Consider the following 22,205-nt stretch of genomic DNA (forward strand, 5'->3'; position numbering starts at 1 on the left):
ATCTGAAAAAAGTGTTTGATTTTGAGACCGACCCATAATGGCGGATGGTTGAAAGAAAAGAAATTCGAAAAAGGACATACCCGTTTGTGCTGCACGTGGTGGCAGGCACGTGGGCGGGGCTTGTTCTTATATTTTTGCTGGTGTGCGTGTGCCTGGGGGTGCAGCCGGGGCAGCTGCCCGGGTGGCCGCAAATCGTGCTGATTGCTGTTCTTGGCGTTGTGCTGTGCGCCACGGTTGCTTCGCTGCTGTGCACGCGCCACAGGTGTGCCATATTTATTTGCGCTAATGTCAGTGTCTTTTTGTATTTTCCTGTGTTTATCTTGTGCGTGTTTGGCTGAAATGTGTATTTCTGCTGGCTCGCGTTGCTGGGGGTGCTTGATGGCCTGCAGAGCGCGCAAGCCGCGGGGCCTTGCAAAGGGTGTGTTTTTGGGGGAGTTCTTCATGTGCATGCTGGTGTGTGGTGCGATGGTGGTGCTGGGGTGCGAAGCATTGCAGGTGGCTGTTTCGGGCAGCGGAGGCGCAGGGATGTCGCTGCTGCTCCCGATAGGAGAGCTGTGCGTGGAACTGTGCTCTGGAGCTGCAAAGGCATTTGGCATGACGGGTTACGGGGTGAAGGGCGCAGCATGGGCTGCTGTGTGCAGCTCGTTTGTTTTGGCAGTCTTGCTGTTTGTGTGTGGGGTGTCGTCGCTGCTGATGCTGGGGCGGTACCGGTTTGTGCGGGGAGCGCTGGCAGGGCTGGGGGCAGTGCTGCTGTGCGAGGCGGCGGGGCTGGTGGGGGTGTATGTGTGGTCGTTCAGCGTGGAGGGGGTGGTGGCAGTGCCAGAGATGGTGCTGGGGCTGGGGCTGGTGGGGATTGCAGACGGGGTGATGGGGCTGTTCTGGCTGCTGGTGGGGGTGCGGCTGGGGAAGATGCGGGAGGGCCACTGGGTGCTGGTGGTGCTGGGGGTGGTTGTGGGGTGCGGGACTTTGTGTGGGTGTGTGGTGGTGGAGGGAACGGCTCGGAGAGACATGTCAGAGAGCGGGAAGCTGCAGAGGGAGGTGCGGAGGATGTGCGAGATGGTTGTTGCAGGCGAAGGCGAAGGAGAAGGTGGAGGTGGAGGTGGAAGCGATACAGCAGAAAGCGTGTATTTTGTGTCGGACAATGCAGGTGTGGAGGAGTTGGGCAATGGTGCAACAAGCACTTTTGAGTTTATTTTGTTGACTTTCCATTTTGTTTTCCATTTTTTTCATATGATTTCTGTTTATTTAATTATTCTTTTATTGAATGAGCAGTGACAGCAGAGAAGTGCACAGCCATGTTTGAGGGTGCAATGGCAGAGCTGTGTGGCGAAGGGAATGCACTCCACGTGCAGCATCGATCTTCTCCAGGCACATCTGCTCCAACACTTCACACAAAGACAAGCACAATCACAAAGACAAACACAGAAAATGATCTTTGCACAGCGCAGATGATCTACGATGCAGCAGTTGAACAGTTGGTGAGAAACAGCCTGGCTTTTGTGAGAGTGAGCAGTGTGTCTTTTTCTTGTTCGTTCTCTCTTTCATTCATTCATTCGTCTGTTCATCTTCTGGACTGTCTCGTTTGTTTTTATTGTTTCAAAATCCTTCTCTCTTTTTTTGTGGCTTCTGGTCATGTGGCTGTGGCTGTGGATGCGGAACAGCATCGATCGGGGTTGTGTCAGTGCTCACGCTGGGCAGTCTTGTTTATGTGTCTCTTCTGCACTTCTTCCCCCGCTGCTGCTATGTGTGCACATTTTTGTGTTATTCAATTTTTTATTTTTTATTTTATATTTTCTTTTTTTCTTTCTTTGTTTTGGATGTGTTGTGTGACCGAATGACGAACTGTCTCTGTTCAGTTCCAAAACAGGTGCAAGGGAGTGCCTGTGAGGCGGGTGAAGGGGAGAAGCGAAAAGAGCCTGGCAGAAAGGGAAGGAAGGGAAGAAGGCGAGGGATGGGAATTGCCCTTGCTGGAAGGAGGGAGTGGCAGCAGAGGGGAGGAGGCATCTCCTTCTCATGCATATTCTGCGCGGTGTGTGGAGATGGAAGGGGAAGACAGGAGCAGCACGCCAAATGATCTGCTGCTGCCGCGAAGCTCAGAAGACAGACAACGCCGAAGGATTGGGGAAGGGCAGGGTGAGAGTGGGAAAGAGAAGGGGAAAGAGAAGGGGAAGGGGAAGGAAATAGCAACAAAAGAGGAAAAAGAGGAGGAGGAGGAGCGGATGGCAGAGGAAGAGGCAGCAGCAGAGGATGTGGTGAGTGCAGCATATGCAGAGCGTGTGCGGATGAGGAGGGAAAATGCAGAGCCGCTGCTTGTGATCTTCCCAGAGCTGTTTGGGGTTGGAGGGGGAGAAGGAGGGGGAGAAGGAGGAGAAGGAGGAGGAGAAGGGGGATGCGGGGCAGGGGCAGAGGGGCTGAGGAAGGGGGCAGAGCTGGCGAAGGAAGGGAAGCGGCTGCACCGGGAGAAGGAGCAGCGGGAGTGCGAGAAGGCGCGGAAGGGGTCGATGGTGGTGGATGCGCGGCTGAAGGAGCTTGTTCTGTCGTCGCTGCAGAACAGAGGAGGGGATGGGGATGGGGGTGGGGAGGAGGAAGGGGCAGAGGGGGCAGCAGGAGCAGCGGGCGGGGAAGGGCCGAAGGAAGACGAGGAGTCGGCGGTGCTGATGGTGCTGCTGGAGGAGAGCAGCGGGGGAGGAGAGGAGGGAGGGTGGTTTTGGCAGGGATGGGGATGGGGATGGGAGGAGAGGTGGGGAAGAAAGGAGGAGAGGTGGAGCTGGGGAGGGTGGGGGAGACGGCAGAGGAGAAGAAGGCGCGGGAGATGAAGAAGCTGGCGGCAGAGGCGGGGCTGAGTGTGGAGCAGGTGGAGGAGCAGCGGCGGCAGATGAGGCTGCTGGAGGAGCAGCACCGGCGGCTGAAGGAGCTGGAGGCGAAGCAGGCGGCGAAGCGGCAGGAGGCGCAGGCGAATGCGCGGCTGAGAAGGATGCGGATGGCGCTGGCAGAGAAGCAGCGGGAGGAGGCGCGGCTGGCGCAGATGGCGGCGTTGGTGGCCGCGCGGGGCGGAGGGAGAGGGCAGGGGCTGGTGGCAGCGCTGGAGAGGAGCGGACAGGGAAGGGGCAGAGGCAGAGGTAGAGGAAGAGGAAGAGTCAGAGGAGGAGGAAGAGGAGGAGGAAGAGGTGGGGAGATGGGAATGGGAATGGGAATGAGCGGAGAAATGAGCGGAGGAAGGGGAGTGCAGGAGGGGAGAGCAGGAATGGGTGCAGAGGGTGGAGGGCAAGGCAGAGGAGCAGCGATGGGCACGCCGTGTGCAATGGCGAGGGGGAATGGCGGGATGAGCTGGGCCACTCCTCGTCCGTCTCCGCAGATGGGAATGGGAATGAAGGGGATGAAGGGGATGATGGGGATGATGGGGATGCGCAGCCCAGCACCCACATCGTCTGTGTTCTCGTCGCAGTACGGGGCAGGCTGAGCAGAATTGGAAGGGGCTGTGTCTTCCAACTGAATAGACCAAACCAACCAAATCAGTTCAACCATCAACAATTCGTTTTGAATGTGTTTGAATGCAGTTGAGCAAGCAGACAGGCCAAAGTGTCTGTTTTGAGTGATGATTATTAGCATTTATTATGTTTTTTATTTCTGTTCCGCTTTCTGTTGTGTTTCATGTTCTATTGGGCACTTTCTTTTGGATTTGAAGGTGTTTTTTTTTCCTTATTTATTTCCCTTTTTGTCACTCCATTTCAGAGCATTTCACTCCTTTTCATTGCTTCTGTGTATCTTTTTTGTGTTTTGTTGACATTTTTTTGCTTTTTTGTTGGACTTGCTGTCCTTGTTCCTTTTTTCTTTTCAGCAACCGCAAATGACCAGATTCTGGCATGTTTTTTCAGTTTTCATTTCAATTCTTTTCTTTCTTTCTCATTGACTTGAAAGAAAGTGTGAGAAAATATATATATATTTCCAAAAATATACCTCTTACCATTTCTTATGTTCTGTAGCATGCAGAGAGGGAAGAGATGGGTGGAAGGGCTGATTTTTGGGGTTTTTTTATTTTACTCTCTTTGAATGATCAGGCCCCCGTAATGCCTTGAGCGGAAACAGTTTTGAGGGCCTTAGACGATGAAGGTGGGTGTGCCGCAGATGGAAAAAGGATGGGCGTAACGCATTTATTTTTGTGTATTGTTTGAGCAGAAAAGGCGGATGCACGCGGTGCAGAAGCTGACAGTGGGGCTTTCAAGCACATACGGGCGCTGCTGCCCGGAGGGGCGTTGGGGCGCAGGACCAGCGCGCAGACGCCAGACGTTGACTGTGCCGTGCGACGGGGTGCAGAACATGGGGAAGGACAATGAGGTGGGGGAGCTGATTGTGCGCTCGGGAGATGTGTTTGCGAACAGCCGGGGGAAGGGGGCACGGGGGTATGTTGTGGAGGGGGTGTCGTGCAGGACGGACGCAGGGCCTGTGTACAGGTGTGTGCGGAAAGGGCAGTGGCAGGGGTACGGGATGCGGATTTCGAGGGGCACAGAAGAAGGGGTGCTGGAGGCTGTGCGGGAGGGCCAGCTCCTGGAGCGGGTGTGCTGTTTGTGCTTGTTCGCTGTCTTCTTGAAGCTCTTTTTGTCCTGTTTCTTTTCCATGGAAACTGTGTTTTCGTGGTGGCAATTGACAAACACAAATGTGTGTGAAATGTGAATGTTGTTGGGGATTGTCCTCTGACAGGTGTGTCGGGCAGACCCGCGCAGAGAGGCGAACATCATTGTGCCAAAGGAGCAGTTTGTGAGTGCAGGGCACGTGGTGACGGTGACGGAGGGGGTGAAGTGCACCCTTGAAGAATACATCAGGCGCGAGTCTCCGCTTGGGATTCCTCTCCCGTTTGTGCGAACGGTGTGGGCTGTTTGAGGCAGAAGAGCCAAACATGACATTTCTTTCATTTTCATTTCATTTTATTTTATGATTGGATTTTCGCTTGGCTGGGCAGATTGTGAAGCAGCTGCTGGATGCGCTGATTCTGCTGAAAGACATGGGGATCCGGCACAGCAACCTGACGCTGCAGAGCATCGGAGTCAGAGAGTGTGTTGTTCTGTTCTGTTCTGTTTGGGTGCATTGCATTCATCTCTCTTTCTTTTTGTTTTATTTTTGTGTGTGTGTGCTTCATTCATCTGATGAACGATGATATTCCTGATGGCTGTTTGTGTGCTCTGTTTCATTGGAAACTGGATGGCCTGAAAATCGGGGCAGGTTTCCGGAGGTGTGCGTGATGGACCTGAGCAACGCGGCGTTTGTGGACAACGAGGCGTTTGGGTGCCCGCCGCTGCGTGTGTGTGCTCCAGAGCAGATTTTGGGGTATCCGTATGAATGCTTGTGTTGTTTGTTGTGTGTTTGGGGTTGTTTTAACGAGTCAGGTGCTTTTTTTTTGGTGATGGCGCAGGCAGTGGGTGGGCACAGACATGTGGAGCTTGGGGTGCGTGTGCTGCTCGATGTTTCTGGGCTGGCGGGTTCTGGAGCAGCCAGACGAGAGAGACACGCTGGAGGCGATGGAGACGCTTTGGGGGTGTGTCTTCATTCAATTTTTTTTATCAATTTTTTATTCTTTTTTTTCTGTGGGAATGGATGTGTTTGTGGTTGTGCTTGTGCTTGTGGCTGTTTGGGGTGGTCAGCCAGCATCTGCCGAGCTGGCTGGTTGGAGGGGCGCCGCGGGGGAAGGAGTTTTTCAGCGGAAGAGTTGTGCGTGTGGGGAGAGAAGAGCGGGTGGTGTATGAGCTGAAGGAGAGGAGCAAGCAGACAGAGGAGGCAGAGGAGGAGAAAGAGAAAGAGAAAGAGAAGGAGGCAGAGGAGGAGGCGCAGAGAGAAGAAGACAGGAGGCGATGTGTTTGGATGGGCGAGTGGCTGCGGCAGCGGGGTGTGTGTGCACAGCCGGTGCTTCCGCTGCGGATGGGCAGAGGAGACACACACAGCACAGTTTGGCTGAATGCTGTTTTTATTCTTCTTTTTATTCTTCTTTTTATTCTTCTTTTTATTCTTCTTTTTATTCTTCTTTTTATTCTTCTTTTTATTCTTCTTTTTATTCTTCTTTTTATTCTTCTTTTTATTCTTCTTTTTATTCTTCTTTTTATTCTTCTTTTTATTCTTCTTTTTATTCTTCTTTTTATTCTTCTTTTTATTTTTATCTGATTGACTTTGCTTGTTCAGTCGGAAAAGGCGTCGCTGCGGAGCATTCTGAGTCGGCACGGGGAGATTGTGCGGAAGGTGAAGAGGCAGCGGGAGAGGGAGAGGCGAAGGGAGGAGAGGGAGAGGGAGAAGGAGCGGGGGAGAGCGGAGAAGGCGGCGCTGGAGAAAGAGATGGCCGAGTGGGTGGCAGAGCAGGAGGAGTACGAAGAGAGGAAGCGGAGACACATGATGAAGGAAGAGGGAGGAGAGAAATCAAAGAGAAAGAAGATGGATGAAGAAGAATCAAGCTCGTTTGAAGAGGCAGAGTGGGAGCATGCGACAGAAATGCCAGCGATCCATCCGCTGCATCTGACAGCGGCAGCGCTGCAGAATGAGAAGAAAGAGGAGGAGCAGCGGAAGATGGAGGCGTGGCGGATGAAAGCGCTGCTTTTGAGAGAAGAAGAGCAGGAGAAGGCGATGGAGAGGCTGCTGAAGGAGCGGATGGAAATGGAAGAGAGGAAAAGAAGGAAGCAGCAGCAGAAGAAGAAGAAGCAGAACAACAAAGAGAAAGAGAAAGAAGAAGAAGACGTTGATAATGATGATGAAGATGATGAAAGATACAGTTCAGATGGAGAAAGCAAATGCACAGAAAGGGATGAGAAGGAAGAGGCAGGGGAAGAGAATGGAGAAGCAGAGGAGGCAGACGAAGTGAAGGAGCTGGAAGAGATTCGGCTGCATCTGATGAACTACGAGTGCAGCGAAAGAGACGCGCAGGGGGAGCAGCCGGAAGAGTCTGAATGGGAAGAGGACACGCTCTCAACATCGTCAGAGGGGAGCCTGTTTGTTGGGCCATTCCACACAAACACCCTCAGCACCCTCAACACTCTCAACACAGCCAGCTCAACAAACTCAACCAGCACAGCCAACAGAAGCAGCTGGATAACCCTGCTGAGTGAGTCAGAGGGAGAAGAGAAAGGCTCGTTTGAGGATGATCACGATGCGACACCTTCAACACCTGCCTCTCTTTTTCATCCAGTCAATAAAGTCGATTCACCTTCTTCTCTTTCATCTTTCTCTTCTCTTTCACCTTCACCTTCACTTTCAGTTCCATTTCCATATCCACATTCTCATTCATCTTCGCCATCCACACAGACTCGGCTGCCCATCGAGTGCTTTTCGGAGTCTGCTCGTTCAGCACTGCCGTCTTCGCTGAGGTCGCCAGCGAGCCAGTCGTCTTCGCCTTTTGTGCATCCGTCCTCGCTTTCCTCAGCCACATCTCCGTCAGCCTCGCTGCAGCTGGCACGCACTCTTTCGAGCACTTCTCTTTCTTCTTCTCATTCGTCTTCGCTTGTCTCGTTCTCGTCGCTCTGCTCAGCTGCCCCGTTGCACACACCGCCTTTGTCGCCTTCTCAATCATCACAATCGTCTCAATCCTCTCAATCGCCTCAGCCACATTTGCCATTTGTGTCTGCTGCCTCAGCTGTGCAGACGTCGCCTTGTGTGTTCTCGTCGCCTCTGGTGCGCTTCAGCCCTTCGTCTGCCAGTCGAAGCAGCAACAGCAACAACAACGAAGAGGAAGAGCCGCCTCTGCTGCTGAGTGTGTGTGACACGCCGCAGACGAGGGCACAGACACCGGCGTGTCCAGCGTCGCCTGCTGTGAGCAGACCGAAGCTGATGTTCCCTGTGCTGGGTGCTGTGAGTGCTGTTGCATCATCTTCAGAAGAGCAGTCAAATACAATGAAGTCTGAGTGCAATGGTTGTGAGGTGCATGAGGATGCAGGGGCAGAGCATGTGAATGAAGAAGAAGAAGAAGAAGAGTGGATGAGGAGATGCTTTCATCCAGTGGCCATTCATGCAAACAGCATTGTGGAGCCAGTGGAGCATATCCTCCACTCAGCAGTGTGGAATGGATCGGCTGAGCTACAGAGGGAGAAGGAAGAGGCAGAAAACAGAGGAAGAGCACTTGGAATAAGAGAAGATGCAGCAGAAAGGGCAGAGAGGAGGATGAGGAGGAGGGCGCGTGCCGCAGAGAGGAAGGGGCTGGCAGAGGCGCAGGCGTGTCAGATACAGATGGCGCAGAAGCAGCTGGAGTTTGTGGGGAGCCGGATAGCGCGGCGGGGGCGGAAGGTGCGGCAGCAGAGGGACGAGATCCAGCAGGCGCTGCTGCGGGAGAAGGAGAGGCTGACGGTGCAGCTGCTGTGTGGGGAGATGGAGGCAGAGGAGAGGAGGCGGCGGGAGCAGGATGCAGGGGAGCGGGCAAAGGAGAGGGAAGAAGACAAAAATGGTGTGGGACTTAAAACACATTTATTTGTTCATTGATATTTATTATTATTCTTTTTCTTTTCCCCTCTTTTCATGGCCAGACATCATCCTGTTCATCGACTTTGTGGAGCGGCTGCTGGTGTTTGAGCCGCAGAAGCGGCTGACAGCGCGGCAGGCGCAGCTGCACCCGTTCATGCGGAAGCTGCGGTACACGCGGGAGAAGCTGGCTGAGTGGCAGCCTCCGCAGGAGAGCTCGTTCCGAGGCGGGTCGCGCTCTCTCTCGTTCAGCACATTCCCCCACTTCTCTTCTTTCTCTTCTTTCTCTTCTTTCTCTTCACTTTCCTCTTTCTCCTCTCCTTCTTCTCCCTCATCTCTCTCTCATTCCTCTGTTGAGCAGCAGCAACAGCAGCAGCAGCAGAATGTGTGTGTTGAGGGTGTGAATGCAAGTGAATCAGAGGGAAAGGGAATTGGAGTGTTGGAAAGTGGAGCTGTGCAGCCGAGCCAGACAAGTGGGTGTTCAGAAGGAAAGAATTCATCAGCAGCCTCTTCATCACCCTTTCTGCAGCTTCCGTTGAAGTGCAATAAATTTGAGGGTGTTTCTGTTCGGTGTGGTGTGAAGCGGCCAGCGCTGCCCAGCAGCAGCACGCCACGCCCACGGGCAGGGCGGAGGAAGGAAGGGAGGCAGGCGTTTGTGCTGAGTGCAGAGGAGATGGAGAGCCACGCGCTGTGGGGCAGAGCGAGCGAGGAGGCGCATGGGCTGCTGTTCCCCACGTTCGACCAGCGGGGCTGTGCGAAGAAGTCGCGGGTGTATTTGCGGGCAGCAGCGCACTGGAGGATGGTGAGGGAGAAGGAGGAGGAGGAGCGGAGCGAGGCAGCAGAGAGGCAGCGGATGGGGCAGCTGGACAGAGAGGGGATGGAGAGCGCGGCGTCGACTGTGGAAGTGCTGGAGATGCTGGCAGCAGCAGAAGAGCAGAGCAGAAGCGCATTGCTGCAACAGCAACAGCAACAGCAGCAACAACAGCAGCAGCAGCAACAACAAAAGAAGGAAGATGATTCGCATTGGCAAGCAAATGGAGAGGCAGCAGCATCAAAGCTGCCGAAGGCATTTTCGTTCATCTCTTCGCTCCTTTCGGTGTTTGCACGGCCAGATGGGAAGAAAAATGCAAAGACGAAGACGAAGACGAAGATGAAAGGAGATGCACAAAGCACTCCAAATGCATTGTTTGTGAAAGAGATGGCTGGGAGTGACAGAAGTGCACAGAAACAAAACTGGGAGAACGAGATTCCTGCAGCCAGCGAGTCAGAGGAGACAGACACGAACAAGACAGCGATTGAGATACCAACGTTGTCTGATCCGTATGGCTCGATCTTGTCTTCGTCGTCTGTGCAGCCAGTCACCCCCGCAAAGCCAGCAGCAGCAAAGGCCTCCCGCGCCCAGCCGCGCTCTCTGCTTTTCCCTCGGCACAGGATGCTGTTCTCTGGGGTCTCTGCCTCAGCATCGCCATTCTTTCCTTCGCACCCCTTCTCTTCAGCCTCTTCAGCCTCTTCACCTTCTGCTGCAGCGAATGTGGTGTCGCCTGCAGCCATGTCTGCACTCGCGCCGAAGGATGTGTGTTTGCCAGAGCAGAAGAACAGCCTTTCTCCAGCTGTGCCTCTTCAGCCATCTGCTTCTTCTGAGCAGCCGAATCCCTCTTCCTCCCCTGTGCACCCTCACAAACACTCTCGCTCTCATCATCATCATCAACATCATCAACCTCATCAACGACATCGCAATCATTCTTCACATACAACCCATCATCACTCCGAAAAGCACTCCTCGTCCACCAGCCATCAGCATCAACATCAGAATCAATATCATCATCAGCAACAGCATCATCATCGCCACTCGTTGCATGGAGAGTCAAAACCAGAAGCAAAAGAAGGCACTTGAACAGGCGTTTTTTTGCAGTGAAATAACCGGAATTCGTGAGCATCTTTTGTACATTCAGGTGGGGAGCAGAGAAAGAGAAAAAGCATAATGAATGTAAATCTCGGTATTTAATTTCGTTTTTGTTGAAGTGTTTGCCATTTTGAGTTCAATTGCACATGGTTGTTCCCGTTGGGGCTTTCTGTTTGTTGTGATATAGCTTTGCGAATATTTTTATTTTTATTTTTCATGATTTAATTTTTTTTTTTTTTTCAAATTGGATTGATCAAGAGCCACCCAACCTCACTTCCATCTCTTTTTTGTTTATTTGTTTGCCTGGGCTGAGCGGATGAGCCAGCCTTTATGCATCACTTCATCCGCAAAAGAATTGCAGGGTGAGTGCTCTGCGTGTTTGGACAGCGAGACAGCACTCCCGCTGAGCCAAGCAATGGTTTGCTTTATTCCTTCATTCTTCTCTTTGTTTTCTGTCTATGTGGGGGTGAATGGTTGTAAAATTCAAGGACGATAGAACAGATGGAACATTGCATTTTGGACAAGGAGGATATGAGAGAGAGGCATCTAGCAGATGCAGAAGAGGCGCTTCATCATTTTTTCTGTCTTCGTCTTCTGGGAGTGTGGGCACAATGAGCACATGAGATTATGATGTATATTCCGAATCAATGGGTATGGATGCGTGTTCTGTGCCCTTTTCGAGGCTGTGCCTGAGAAGCTGCGAAGGCTCATCGCATCCGTTTGTGATTCGTTCGAGGGAGCTGAACTCGCTGTGGAAGCAGAATTCGATGCAGAAAGAAGGACAGACGTCGTTTATGGACAAACCAAAAGCACAGTTGTTTTTGCATGATTATTCTGTTTTTGAGAATCGAAATGAGCTGCCAGCACATTCGCTCTCGAAGGATCCACTTTTTGTGGAAGCATCAGAGCAATCTGTGAAACAGGGCAATGAGCAGCAGGAAGCAAAAGAGGCACATCCTGTTTCGAAAACGGATGGTCAGCTGGAAAAGAATGCTGTGGGGTGTGTTGTAGCAGAAGAGGTGAAGGTGGAAAAGAAGCTGTCATTTGCAGTTCGCGAGGCAGAACTGGCAGCCGAGCTGAGAGCTGGGCTGGGTGGGAGGCAGGCAGGGCATCAACCAGCAGGCCAGGATGCAAAAGAAAACGACAACAAAGACGATGATGAGAATGAGTCTGCACATTCACTGGATGTGCTCTTGGTCAGCAACATTCGGGGATGGGTTCCAGCAGGGAGCAGACAGGATGGCCGGTGGTTCCGCAGTGAGCTGCTGGAGAAGGCGAGGCGGGTGTGGAAAGAGGAAGAAGATGGGAAAGAAGAAGGGAAGGAGGAGTGGAGCATGGAAGAGCTGAAGGAGTGTCTGGAAAAGGGAGATGCGCTTGGGCTGGATGGAGAGACGAAGATGGCGCTGTGGATGGAAGTGGCGGAGCGGAGAAATATGCGGAAGCACAGGAAAGAGGGGAGGAGAGAGAAGCAGCCATCGGGGTGGGAGTTCTCGACAAGTGCAGGGGCGCTTTATGGGAGCGGGATGGACGGTGCAAGCAGCAGAGAGGGAAGTGAGATGGGGAGTGGGCATTGTGCAGCTTCGGTTGGATCCAAAATGGCAAATCTGCCGTTGGTGAAAGGCAGCGCTTGCTCTTTTGAGCCATCTGTTTCAGCACATCCAGAAAGACAAATGAGGGTGCCAACAAGCATCCATTCATCAGATGAGGGTGGGCAGAAGGTGCTGCTCCATGCACCCTCTGTGGCACTTTTGTCTGACGAGAAGGGCTGTCCTGAGTTTTCACAGGCATGCGAGGTGTTCATGCCGTGCGAGGGTGGCTGTCCTTCTGCCAGTGCACCGCTGGATGAAGGCGATGGGAAGGCAGCAGAGGATGAGGAGCCGGCCATCACATCGTTTTGTGTGCACTTCCGCTTGCTCGCTGAATGGAAAGCGCAAAAGCGCGGAGCACACCATGGCTCACCGCAGCATGTGCAGCGGTGGGGCGAGGGGTGCAGGGGAGAAAAGAGAGAGGAGGTGCGGGAGGGGATGGCGGTGCGGGTGCAGAGGCTGTTCAAGCGGACGCCGCTCCTTGTGCGGTTCATGGCGCCGTTCGACAAGATTGTGCAGCCGCGGCAGTTTGCGAGGCAGAACAAGCACCCGATCCGCCCTGTGCTCAACATCCCGCTGAGGATCGGTGCTGTTCGCCATCTGGGCACCTTCGGCTGAACTGTGCTCTTCAAGATGTCTTTCTTGGTGAAAGGGGCACATGGACATGCGAATGTGATGATGCTGGAAAAGGAGCTTGAAAAAAGCAAAGGCAGGAAAGAAACGCAAAAGTGCAATTGTATTCAAACTGAAATGAACTGACTGAAATGAACTGAAGTGAAGTGAGGTGAAGTGAAATGAAGTGATATGGAAAAGACAAATGATGAAAAAAAAGAAGAAAACTGAACAGAATGCACAAACAGGATGTGAAGTGGGTGTTGGATGGTCGAACAGCAGCTGCACTGGGCATTCACCTCCCAAAGCACACATTGCCCAGTTTGATGAAGTGGAATGGTGGGAATTGGGTTTGCCCTGAAGAAAGCCTCGTCATTCATTCTTCATTTTATTTTCGTTCTTTTCGTTCTCATCCTGTGCTCAGGTGCGCTCAAACACCTCGCCAAACACACAGGCGTCGAAGTGGTAGGGGATGCCCTTCATGGCGTGGGTGCTGCTGCGGAGCCACGGCCGCGTCTCGAAGAAGTTCCCGATGCCGTCTGCATCGATGTCTGTGAACGACGCCAGCGCTGCCTGCAGATACGCTGTCTCCTCCTGCGCCTTCTCCTCCTGCTCTTCGCTCCCACTGCCACTTTCATTCTCTCCTCTCTCTTCGGGCTGTGTGTTGTGGGTTGAATTCTCTCTCTTCATCTGTTCCATCTCCCTCTCCCCCCTTCCTCTTTTTCTGTCTGGTGTATCTGTTTGCTTCGTGTGCCTCAGGCCGATCTGTGCCAGCCGCTGCCGCCACTCGCTGCGGTCCTCCCGCTCGATCTGCCGCAGCACCGCCTCCACCGCTGCCCTCCGCTGCACGTCCTCCCGCTCCCGGTACTCCTTCTCCTTCCGCATCAGCATCATGAACTGGAACGCCAGCTCAGGCGCTATCTCCGGGTGCCTCTTCTGGAACAGGTTCACATCGTTGCTCTTCCATTCATCATCATCTTTATCATCTTCATTTCCATTTTCTCCGCTCAGAAGATTCGTGTCGCTGTGCTCTGCCTCGCATGGCTCGGAAGATGCAGCGCTGCCTGTCTCCTCTTCAGCATTTCCCTCGTTCGCTCTCCTCCCTTTCCCGTCTTCTTGTTGCTTTTGCTCTGCCTGTCTTGCCCGGCCTTCCTCTTCCAGCTGCTTGAGCGCGCTGTTCTGCTCCAGCATGCGCCGCAGCGCATGCTCCCGCTCTGCCCGCTGGGCACGCTCGGCCAGCTCATCTTCTCTGCGCTGCCGGCTCAGCCGCGTCTCGCGCTCCATCTCCTCGCGCCTCTCCCGCTCGCCTGCCGCGTTTGCCTTCTTCGCCTCGCCGAAGAACACCAGCTCGTCGAGCAGCCCGCTCTTCTCGGCCAGCGCAAAGCAGCTGAAGGGCACGCGGGTGCGGCGCAGGCACACTGCAAGCGGCGCAAAGAAGGGCTGCGCACGCGCTGCGGTGGCCACGTGCAGCTGCTGCGCACAGCGCTGGCTGATCTGCGGCAGGAACGAGAACGTCAGGTGGAACAGGCACGGGCACGCTGCCACCACGCCCAGCAGCCCCCGGTCGCTGATCGAAGCCGACGAGCGGTCCAGAAACAGCGCACACAGACACGACCCATGCGGCTGGGCAGAGGCTGATGCATCAGTCGTTGATGATGATGATGAGGATGATGTTGGCACTTGCCCATCAATCGGAGTGAACACTTCTGTGAGATCGAGCTCATCTGGCAATGAAGAAGAAGAAGAAGATGATGATGATGATGAATAGATGGATTCCATCACTGCGTTTTCATCATCTTCTTCGCTGTTCTGTTGTTTTTGCATTTCACTTTCTTTTTCTTTTTCTTTTTCTTTTTCTTTTTTCATTTCTTTTTCCACAATGCATTCAACATGCTCATTGTTGTGTTTTTCACTTTTTTCCTCTTTTTCCTCTTTTTCATCCTCCTCTTCCTCCTCGTCTGTTTCATCGTCGCTCTCGCTGACTGCCTCGCCCATCTCCCTCCGCACCCTCCGCCGCTCGCGGTGTGCCCTCCGCTGCCTCCTCCGCTCCTCCCTTTCCTCCCGCTCCCGCTCCCGCTGCACACGCCCCCGCGCCGCCACCTCCGCCGGCGCCATCCGCAGGCCCCCCAGCGACAGCAGCCCCACATCGCTGATCCGCCCGCACTCCGACAGGTCCAGCACCACCAGGTGCTTCAGCCGCAGCCCAATCTCCACCAGCGCGATGTCCGACACCCCCGACGAGCACTTCGCCAGCGACAGGAAGCACAGCGCAGGGCAGTGCCGGCACACGTGCCGCACCGCCACGTCGTTCACCAGCCTGTCGTCTCCGTCCAGCCGCAGCTTCCGCAGCTTTGGCAGCGCTGGGATGAATGGCACAGACACAGATGTATGTGAAGTGGATGCAAGTGATGTGCGCTTGTTGAGTGCATCGATGAGGAAGGAGGGGTGGGTGAGCGCCGAGCAGTACGACAGATCCAGGATGCGCAGGTTGGGGCACGACGCCACAATCACCGTGAGCGCATGCTGGTCCAGCAGTGGGCACCCAGCCACATTCAGCGACCGCAGGTGCGGTGCCGACGCACACACTGCGCTCAGCGCAAGCGACGTGGCCAGCGGCGAGTGCGTCGAGAAGGAGAGGAGCGGCACAAACTGCAGGCTCGGCGTGGTTGATGTTGGCGCACCCGATGGCAGCAGGTCCAGCGGAGAGGAGGAGGTGGAGGATGGTGATGATGATGAAGTGCCAATAGATACAGAAGAAGAAGAAGAGGAAAAGGAAGAGGTGGAGGAACGCATTTCGAGTGCAGCATCAAAAGAAGGCGGCTGCCGCACCATTCGCAGCAGCACACGCTCGTTCTGCGGCAGCCCGCGGATGTCGATCGATGTCAGCCGCCGCCTGGCCTGCTTTCTCCTCTGCTGTGCTGTGTCTCCCCCATCAGCCTTCTTTCCTGTATTCTTTCCTGTATTCTTTCCTGTATTCTTTCCTGTATTCTTTCCTGTATTCTTTCCTGTATTCTTTCCTGCCTTTGTGGCGGCCTTTGCAGCTGCCTCCGCCTCGCCCATCAGCCGCGCCGTCTCCCCTTCCTCCAGCACATACGCCACCCCGCGCTCGCTGATCCCTGTGCAGTATGCCAGGTGCAGCTCCCGCAGCTGTGTGCAGCGCCCCACCACAAGCTCCACTGCCGCGTCTGTCAGCCCTGTGCAGTACGACACATCCAGCGACTGCAGCGCCCCCGCCACCCGCGGCACAAACCGCGCCACGTCGCTGTCCCGCAGCTGCGGAAAGCAGATCAGCGACAGCGCCGTGACGCTCCTCGCACACTGCCGCGACAGCAGGAACCCCACCAGCTCCAGCGACAGCATCGCATGCCCGCCAGGCGTGTAAGACGCCCCTCTGCCCCGCTCCTCGCCAGATACCCTGCTGCCAACGGCGACACCGCATCCGGGGCAGGCGCATCTGGCGAGACAGCGGAGCTGGCAGACGAGGATGGAGAAAGCGCAGAAGGCGAGCCATCTCTGCCTTTCCCTGCGCCTTTCCCTGCGCCTTTCCCTGCGCCTTTCCCTGTGCTCTTCACAACGCCCTTCGCAGAGCCCGCTGTGCCGTAGTACTTCCCCACCGCGTGGATCTCCGTCAGGCTGCACAGGCGCTGCAGCAGCGGCCGCATCCGCGAGAACTTGGTCACGTACGCCTGGCGGCACGACAGAAGATTCAGCCGGTGGAAATACAGCGGCACATTCCGCCTGCACACCGCCCAGGAAGAGAAAAGAGAGAAAATAGAAAAATGAAAATGAAAATGAAATTGGGGGGGGTGGACACAAAGGCCCATGCACAAGGCACACCGCCACCTCTGGCAGACTTGCAGGCACGCGCTGAAAGTGTACAAATCGTCGATATAAAGGAACACTAGCTCTGCCGCAGCAACAGAAAGTGAAGGGTGCATGCCGGGGGATGCAGTGGAAAATTTAATTAACAAAGCCAGAAGGAAGAGGAAAAGGAAACACACCACAAACATCAGGCGAAAGCCCGTCGAAAAGTGTTTCTCGGCTCTGCAGCCCTGGATTTGCGTAGTTGTCCGAGGTGCAGCACCCCATTGCGCAGCGCCCGATTGCGTGCCGGTAAGGCGAGAAAAAGGGGGAAAAGTGGTTGGGTGGAAAAGAGTATGGGCAGAGGGGCAACCCATAGCAAAAAAGGGGGCGTGCGGATGAGCCAAAAATTCTCTCTGTCTGCGGCAGCGGTGAACGACTATCTGGCGCCGAGCCAGGCGTGTGTGGCAAACGTGGAGACGGAGGTGTGTGGCAGCTGTGGTTATTTTCCGGGGGCAGTGGCCGCCGTGGTTTGTGTTTTTGTGTTTTTGTGTTTGCTGCACAGAAAGCGGTGAAGATATCGCTGAACGACTGTCTGGCGTGCAGGTGTGGCAGTGCTGGGTCTTTTCCGTGGGCTGAGTTGATTGGGTGTTTTTTTCATGTTTTTTGTGCTTTGCTGGGGAATGGGGCAGTGGGTGTGTGACGTCGGCAGAGTCGGTGCTGATTTCGCAGCAGAGCATCGAGGACCTTTTCTCGGCGATGGCGAAGAGCCGGGCGGCGAAGGAGGCGGGGGCAGAGCGGAAGGTGTTTGTGGCGTCTATTGAGCCGCAGGCAGCGGTGGCGTATGCAGCGCAGCAAGGAGTGAGCCTGACAGAGGTATTTGCGAAAGCCCGTTGTGCCCTCCCTTTTTTTCATCCTTTCAATTTTTCTTGTTTTGTTTGTTTGTCTGTTTGATTGGCGGCGGGGCAGGGGTATCTGCGGCTGTGCGGGTTTCTGAAGGAGCGGCTGGGGTTTGAGTATGTGTTTGACTGTGCGCTGGCGCAGGAGGTGTCGCTGGTGGCGACGGGGGAGGAGGTGGAGCGGCGGATCGGGGCGCTGCTCGGGGCAGGGGGGCGGACGCGGGAGCGGGAGCTGGCAGAGCAGGTGCCGCTGCTGACGGGGGTGTGCCCAGGGTTTGTGTGCTACATGGAGAAGGTGCAGCCAGCGCTGCTGGGGCACCTGCTGCGGGCGCCGTCGGTGCAGCACACGCAGGGGGTGCTGGTGAAGCGGGTGTTTGGGGCAAGCGCAGGGCTCGGGGCAGGGCAGATGTACCACGTGGCGATAGCGCCGTGCTTCGACCGGAAGATCGAGGCGCTGCGGTGGAAGAAAGACCTGCCGATCGAATGGGGCGATGGTGTGCTGTGTTTTTGTTGCGGGATGCATAACCTTTTTTCTTTTTTGTTCTGATTGTGTGGTTCAATAAATATCTTGTTTATGTGTGTTTGTTAACAGTTGCACCTGTTGACTGTGTGCTTGCGCTGACAGAGCTGCTGCAGGTGATGGAGGCGAAGCAGAAGGAGCTGTCGCTGGACAGCCAGGGGATTGCGCCGTGTGTGCCACTGTCAGCAGAGTGCGGACTTTCAGCGGTGACGTCGGCAGAGGCGGTGTTTCCGGGGATCGCGTCGACGTCGGGCGGGTATTCGGAGTGGCTGTGGCGGTATGTGAGGGAGAAGCAGAGAAGGCGGGCAGGCCGAGAGGCCGAAACGGAAAGCCCTTCTTCTTGTGGATCCTCTTCTGCATCCTCTTCTGCACCTTCGGCAGGAGCACGTTCGCTGCTGGAGGCGAGCGGGGCTGTGGTGAGGCCGGCGAGCTGGCTGACGAAGCGGACGACAACAAATGCTGTGGAGATTGTGAGTGCGCCAGAGGCAAAGACAGAGACAGAAGCAAAGGCAGAAGAAAAAGGAGAAGAAAAAGGAGAAGAAAAAGGAGAAAGTGCTGAGACGGCTGGGTTCACAGCAGTTCTGGGGTTCCGGGTGATGCAGACGCTTCTGCAGAAGATGAAGACGTACCAGCGGAACATGGAGGCGGGGAAGACAGTGGGAGAGAGCGGAGAGTACGAGCTGTTTGGGTCGCTGGTGTGCGAGGTGCATGCGTGCCCGAGTGGGTGCCTGGGAGGCGGGGGGCTTCCGCGGCGGGACATGAAGGAAACAGGGAAAGGTTTGTGGAAAGGAGGGGATGATGGATGGCACTTCTCTTTTCACTTTTCAATTTTCTCTTCAATGTGTATTCTTTATTATTATTATTATTGTTGTTGTTGTTGTTCTTTGCCCTTTTGCATTGTTATTTTTGTCTGTTGTTTTGCTTGCAGATGCGCTTCTGGCGCTTGTGGAGCGGGATGTGGAAGGGAAATGGCCAGACACGGGGAAGGTGGCGGGGGTGCTGAAGAGGCTAGGGGAAGTGCTGGCAGCATCGCACGAGAAATACAAGAAGGCAGAGGAGAAAGAGGAGAAAGAGGGGAAAGAGGGGAAAGAAGAGAAAAAGGACGAGTGGACGGCAGAGCAGCTTGTGCTGGGGATGCTTCAGAGCGAGTTCACGCCGCGGGATCCAGACACCCTGGCGCGCTCCACAGCTGCCATCAATCCTCTGACACTTCAATGGTGAAGAAGACAGGCAGCACGTGGGCTGGGCACACTTCTTTGCCCAGCCATTTCGTTGCTGTCTGGCGTGCAGCTGGGGCTTTTCGAAAAAGCAGATTCTCATTTCTCTCTTTCTTTTTTTCTTTCTCTTTCTCATTAGTTAGGTGTAAAAAAATGTTTTCTATTTCAGTTTTTTTTATTTTGATTGCTTTTTTTTTATTATCATTTTGCTGTCTGCAGCCGTTTTCCTGCATTTATTTTTTGTTGCAAGGTTAGTATTCAGCTGAAACAAAATCAAATCATAAATAAACGCAAACAATGAAATGCATTTTAATTTTTATTAAAAAAGAAAAGCAAATAAGCTTGAACGTTTTCGCCTCATTCACTTCAAAGAAAATACAAAATATAAATTTAAAAAAAAATTTAATGTTGAAATGAGATAATACAAAAACACGAGTAAACTTTACTACATTTATCAAAATTATAAAATCAAAGGTGAATTGATTTCAGGTGGAAGTATCCATATTAGAAGAAGATTGTGACGAGTTCCTATCCGAAGAGGGTTTTTCCATTTCAAGATCCGTATGTATTGGATTCTGTCTGATGATATTTACCCCAGCTTTGGGAAATAGCGCAATGTTTTGCGCTCTCCATCTTGTGAACAGCCTCACAAAGTAAACGATTATCTGTTATAAAAATATTTTTTTTCAACACATCAAACTCTAAAAGAGTTCAAACCCTAATCGCAACGCATATAAAAAAGAGTGCAATGCATCCATACATAATCTGTGACCAAATGTTCACGGCCGTGACTGGAAAATAAACGTTTGTAGTTCATTATAAAAGAAAGAAAGAAATGATAAAATTATTCAAAAAGTAAAATAAACCATCGTTTTCGACAATATAATTGTACATCATTACAGGCATGCAATAGAATGCAATAACGCACGCTACAATAAACAATACAATGAAGAGTGCAATGAGGCATGGTTCATAAGGCTTAAGTCTAAGTTTCTCCCATTGCTTAAAAGGCTAAATTTTAGTTAAAAATAAACAAATAAATTTTTATTGGATAAAAATAGTAATGGAACCAACCTTTGGACGATACTCCAATTTGTATTCTGAATGGCAAATCTCGCATACTTTATTAGTAGTTCAAAAAGAAGAAGAAGAGTATTGTTCAATCTCAAATAAAGTTAATATTCATTAATCTGCAATCAAACCTTGCCAATGTCCATTTTGCATGTTAATTGTTTGGATCCAATCAGTTAAGCATTCTAAATGAATCTGAAAAAAGGAAGTGTGAAATTCACACTAATAAAACGACTGAGGACAATACCAATCCAATGGACCCTGTACAATTGCATGGTCTGCATAACGTTAAGTCGGGATCGTTAGTACGGCAAATCCTGCAGGTTTGCTCCTCTGAACCATCATCCATTACAGTTAAAAGAATTATATTATGGCTTTTTGTTGATGATAAAAAAATTAATCAATATTCTGATTTGAAGTGTTTTTAAAAATGAAGTGGAATACACAAGAAAAATAAAATTTGTGGATTTTCAAGTATTCAAAAAAAATTATGAATTCGCTTGAAACAAAACAATTCATGCTTCAGCTAAACATTTGCATGTGAATCCTCCAAAATCATTAACCTGGGAAAATGCCTTGACAGCCTCCACAACCAGTGCAGCACTGATCGGTATGAACACTGCACATAGCAGCACAATTTCTTCTGTTAATGTCGCATTTCTGTTGACATCTGCTTTGCATTGGATCATATTGGCAATTCTTTAAGCATCGCTGACGATCGCCATCGCAACCATCTAAACAAGTCTGTGCTTGGCTGACACATCGTGCAGCGCACGATTCATCTGTCGAACAGCCCGCCTCACATTCAGTGGCTTTATTTCTGCAGTCTCTGCGGCAAGTGCGCCTGTCCTTGTAGCACTGCACCTCGCAATCTGGCGAGTGTCCACAACGAAGTGTGCACGAATTGAAATCGCTGTCGCAGCGCTGAACGCACACGTTTGCATCGAAACCGCAATCATCTAAGCAAGCCTCATCACTCAGCGCTGCACAAGCAGACGAGCAAGATTCCATCGAGCGATCGCAACTCAATCTGCAAGTTGAAAAAGAATCTCGACAAGAACGCCGGCAGGCATCTGGAAGAGGAACTGTGAAAAGATCGCTTAATAATTTTGTAATAAAAACAAAGTTCAATTTTGAATTAGCTTGGGAATGTTGTTAAAAAATAGAAAACGTACCAACTGTCTAGGCATCTGTCCAGAGTGCTCTGGCACGAATCAAAGCATAACTGAAGTGTATTGTGACAATCTGTGAAGCAGCGGTCATGAGTGTCTCTATCACAATCCAATGCGCAATCCTGAGACAGGTCCAAGCACCGCTCATTGCACATTCGCTTGTTTGCTTTACACACTGAACGATCCATGTCGTTCGTAATCCCGTCAATGCAATCGTGGTAGTCATCGTCGCACATTCCAAAGCAAAACACCTCATCGTTTGAACAAAGATCTGGGCATGTGCCGTCTCCAAGAATACCGCATGTCTGTGTGATAAGATATTCCACAAATTTTTGAAAAAATGTATAAAAGTTGCATACTGATGTGCATGTTTGAAAAGTGATATCACATGAAGAGGTGCATGTTTCGGATTGCCTCTGGCAAGAAAGTGTGCATACTCTATCTCCAGATCGACAACCTAACTCACAAGTAGATCTTCGAATGTCGCATTGTTCGAGGCATCTTTCCAATGATAATGCACACGTTTCTTCGCAAGCCGCACCGCTATTCCAATCACATGCTTTTGTGCAAGCCTGAAAATTCGATCGAACATTTGTCTTACACTTTCTTCGAAATTTTCGACATTCTTGTTTACATTGCTGATCAGCTCCTATATAAGATGTTTATAATTAATCTGTTTATGAGTATAAATGACCTCTTTCATTAGATTCAAACCGCAATATTCCGCACAATCAAAGTAACTTTCTGAACAAGTGTCTAAATTTTCTCTAAATGAATTAAAGCAATCAGTGTTACATTGCTCTAAAGTTATTCCAACGGTCCTTTGTGGTGAAATGAGAATTATGAGGCAGATACTGGTCAGAAAACATCCTCGAATAAATGATCTGCTGAATTTCGAATAAAAATTGAAATGCATCCTAAATACAAAAAAGGACGATAAAGCTTTGTGACAATTTAATTTCAATTCAATTTAATTAACGGTTGAAAAGAAATTTCCAAA

General features: G+C 52.1%; 7 protein-coding genes across 7 annotated transcripts; 5 read left to right on the forward strand and 2 right to left on the reverse strand.

Annotated features, from left to right (window-relative positions):
* Positions 1-44: 44 nt before the first annotated feature.
* MONOS_13264 (uncharacterized protein) lies at positions 45-2,816 on the forward strand (the record flags this gene model as incomplete). The annotated part of the gene is made up of 5 exons (XM_067865953.1): positions 45-262; positions 390-1,147; positions 1,273-1,512; positions 1,662-1,744; positions 1,857-2,816. The coding sequence occupies 5 exons, from the start codon at positions 45-47 to the stop codon at positions 2,814-2,816; spliced, it is 2,259 nt and encodes a 752-aa protein (XP_067724612.1).
* Positions 2,817-4,104: 1,288 nt separating this feature from the next.
* Positions 4,105-10,318, forward strand: MONOS_13263fu16648 (uncharacterized protein; the record flags this gene model as incomplete). Its single annotated transcript, XM_067865952.1, has 9 exons — positions 4,105-4,110; positions 4,177-4,554; positions 4,699-4,863; positions 4,958-5,049; positions 5,218-5,328; positions 5,408-5,530; positions 5,637-5,937; positions 6,169-8,410; positions 8,490-10,318. 9 exons carry the CDS (start codon positions 4,105-4,107, stop codon positions 10,316-10,318), a joined length of 5,247 nt encoding a protein of 1,748 aa, XP_067724613.1.
* An 87-nt stretch (positions 10,319-10,405) lies between these two features.
* Positions 10,406-10,950, forward strand: MONOS_16647 (uncharacterized protein; the record flags this gene model as incomplete). The annotated part of the gene is made up of 4 exons (XM_067869541.1): positions 10,406-10,411; positions 10,463-10,485; positions 10,586-10,745; positions 10,816-10,950. 4 exons carry the CDS (start codon positions 10,406-10,408, stop codon positions 10,948-10,950), a joined length of 324 nt encoding a protein of 107 aa, XP_067724614.1.
* Positions 10,951-10,980: 30 nt separating this feature from the next.
* Positions 10,981-12,712, forward strand: MONOS_16646 (uncharacterized protein; the record flags this gene model as incomplete). The annotated part of the gene is made up of 1 exon (XM_067869540.1): positions 10,981-12,712. The coding sequence occupies one exon, from the start codon at positions 10,981-10,983 to the stop codon at positions 12,529-12,531; it is 1,551 nt and encodes a 516-aa protein (XP_067724615.1). The 3' UTR covers positions 12,532-12,712.
* A 233-nt stretch (positions 12,713-12,945) lies between these two features.
* MONOS_15230 (uncharacterized protein) lies at positions 12,946-16,614 on the reverse strand (the record flags this gene model as incomplete). Its single annotated transcript, XM_067868097.1, has 4 exons — positions 12,946-15,940; positions 16,006-16,263; positions 16,363-16,432; positions 16,527-16,614. The coding sequence occupies 4 exons, from the start codon at positions 16,612-16,614 to the stop codon at positions 12,946-12,948; spliced, it is 3,411 nt and encodes a 1,136-aa protein (XP_067724616.1).
* A 68-nt stretch (positions 16,615-16,682) lies between these two features.
* Positions 16,683-19,269, forward strand: MONOS_15232 (Fe-S cluster assembly protein NARFL; the record flags this gene model as incomplete). Its single annotated transcript, XM_067868098.1, has 6 exons — positions 16,683-16,811; positions 16,892-16,932; positions 17,019-17,202; positions 17,296-17,719; positions 17,818-18,522; positions 18,674-19,269. 6 exons carry the CDS (start codon positions 16,683-16,685, stop codon positions 18,964-18,966), a joined length of 1,776 nt encoding a protein of 591 aa, XP_067724617.1. The 3' UTR covers positions 18,967-19,269.
* A 178-nt stretch (positions 19,270-19,447) lies between these two features.
* Positions 19,448-22,204, reverse strand: MONOS_15233 (putative E3 ubiquitin-protein ligase MARCH2; the record flags this gene model as incomplete). Its single annotated transcript, XM_067868099.1, has 10 exons — positions 21,920-22,204; positions 21,565-21,854; positions 21,209-21,510; positions 20,597-21,132; positions 20,281-20,366; positions 20,165-20,228; positions 20,037-20,083; positions 19,829-19,973; positions 19,680-19,753; positions 19,448-19,627 (listed from the first exon to the last, which is right to left on the reverse strand). The coding sequence occupies exons 1-10, from the start codon at positions 22,119-22,121 to the stop codon at positions 19,448-19,450; spliced, it is 1,926 nt and encodes a 641-aa protein (XP_067724618.1). The 5' UTR covers positions 22,122-22,204.
* Between the last annotated feature and the right edge of the window lies 1 nt (position 22,205).

The sequence above is a fragment of the Monocercomonoides exilis genome, assembly GCF_001643675.1.
Source record: "Monocercomonoides exilis strain PA203 chromosome Unknown scaffold32-1190040, whole genome shotgun sequence".
Taxonomy (NCBI): domain Eukaryota; phylum Preaxostyla; order Oxymonadida; family Polymastigidae; genus Monocercomonoides; species Monocercomonoides exilis.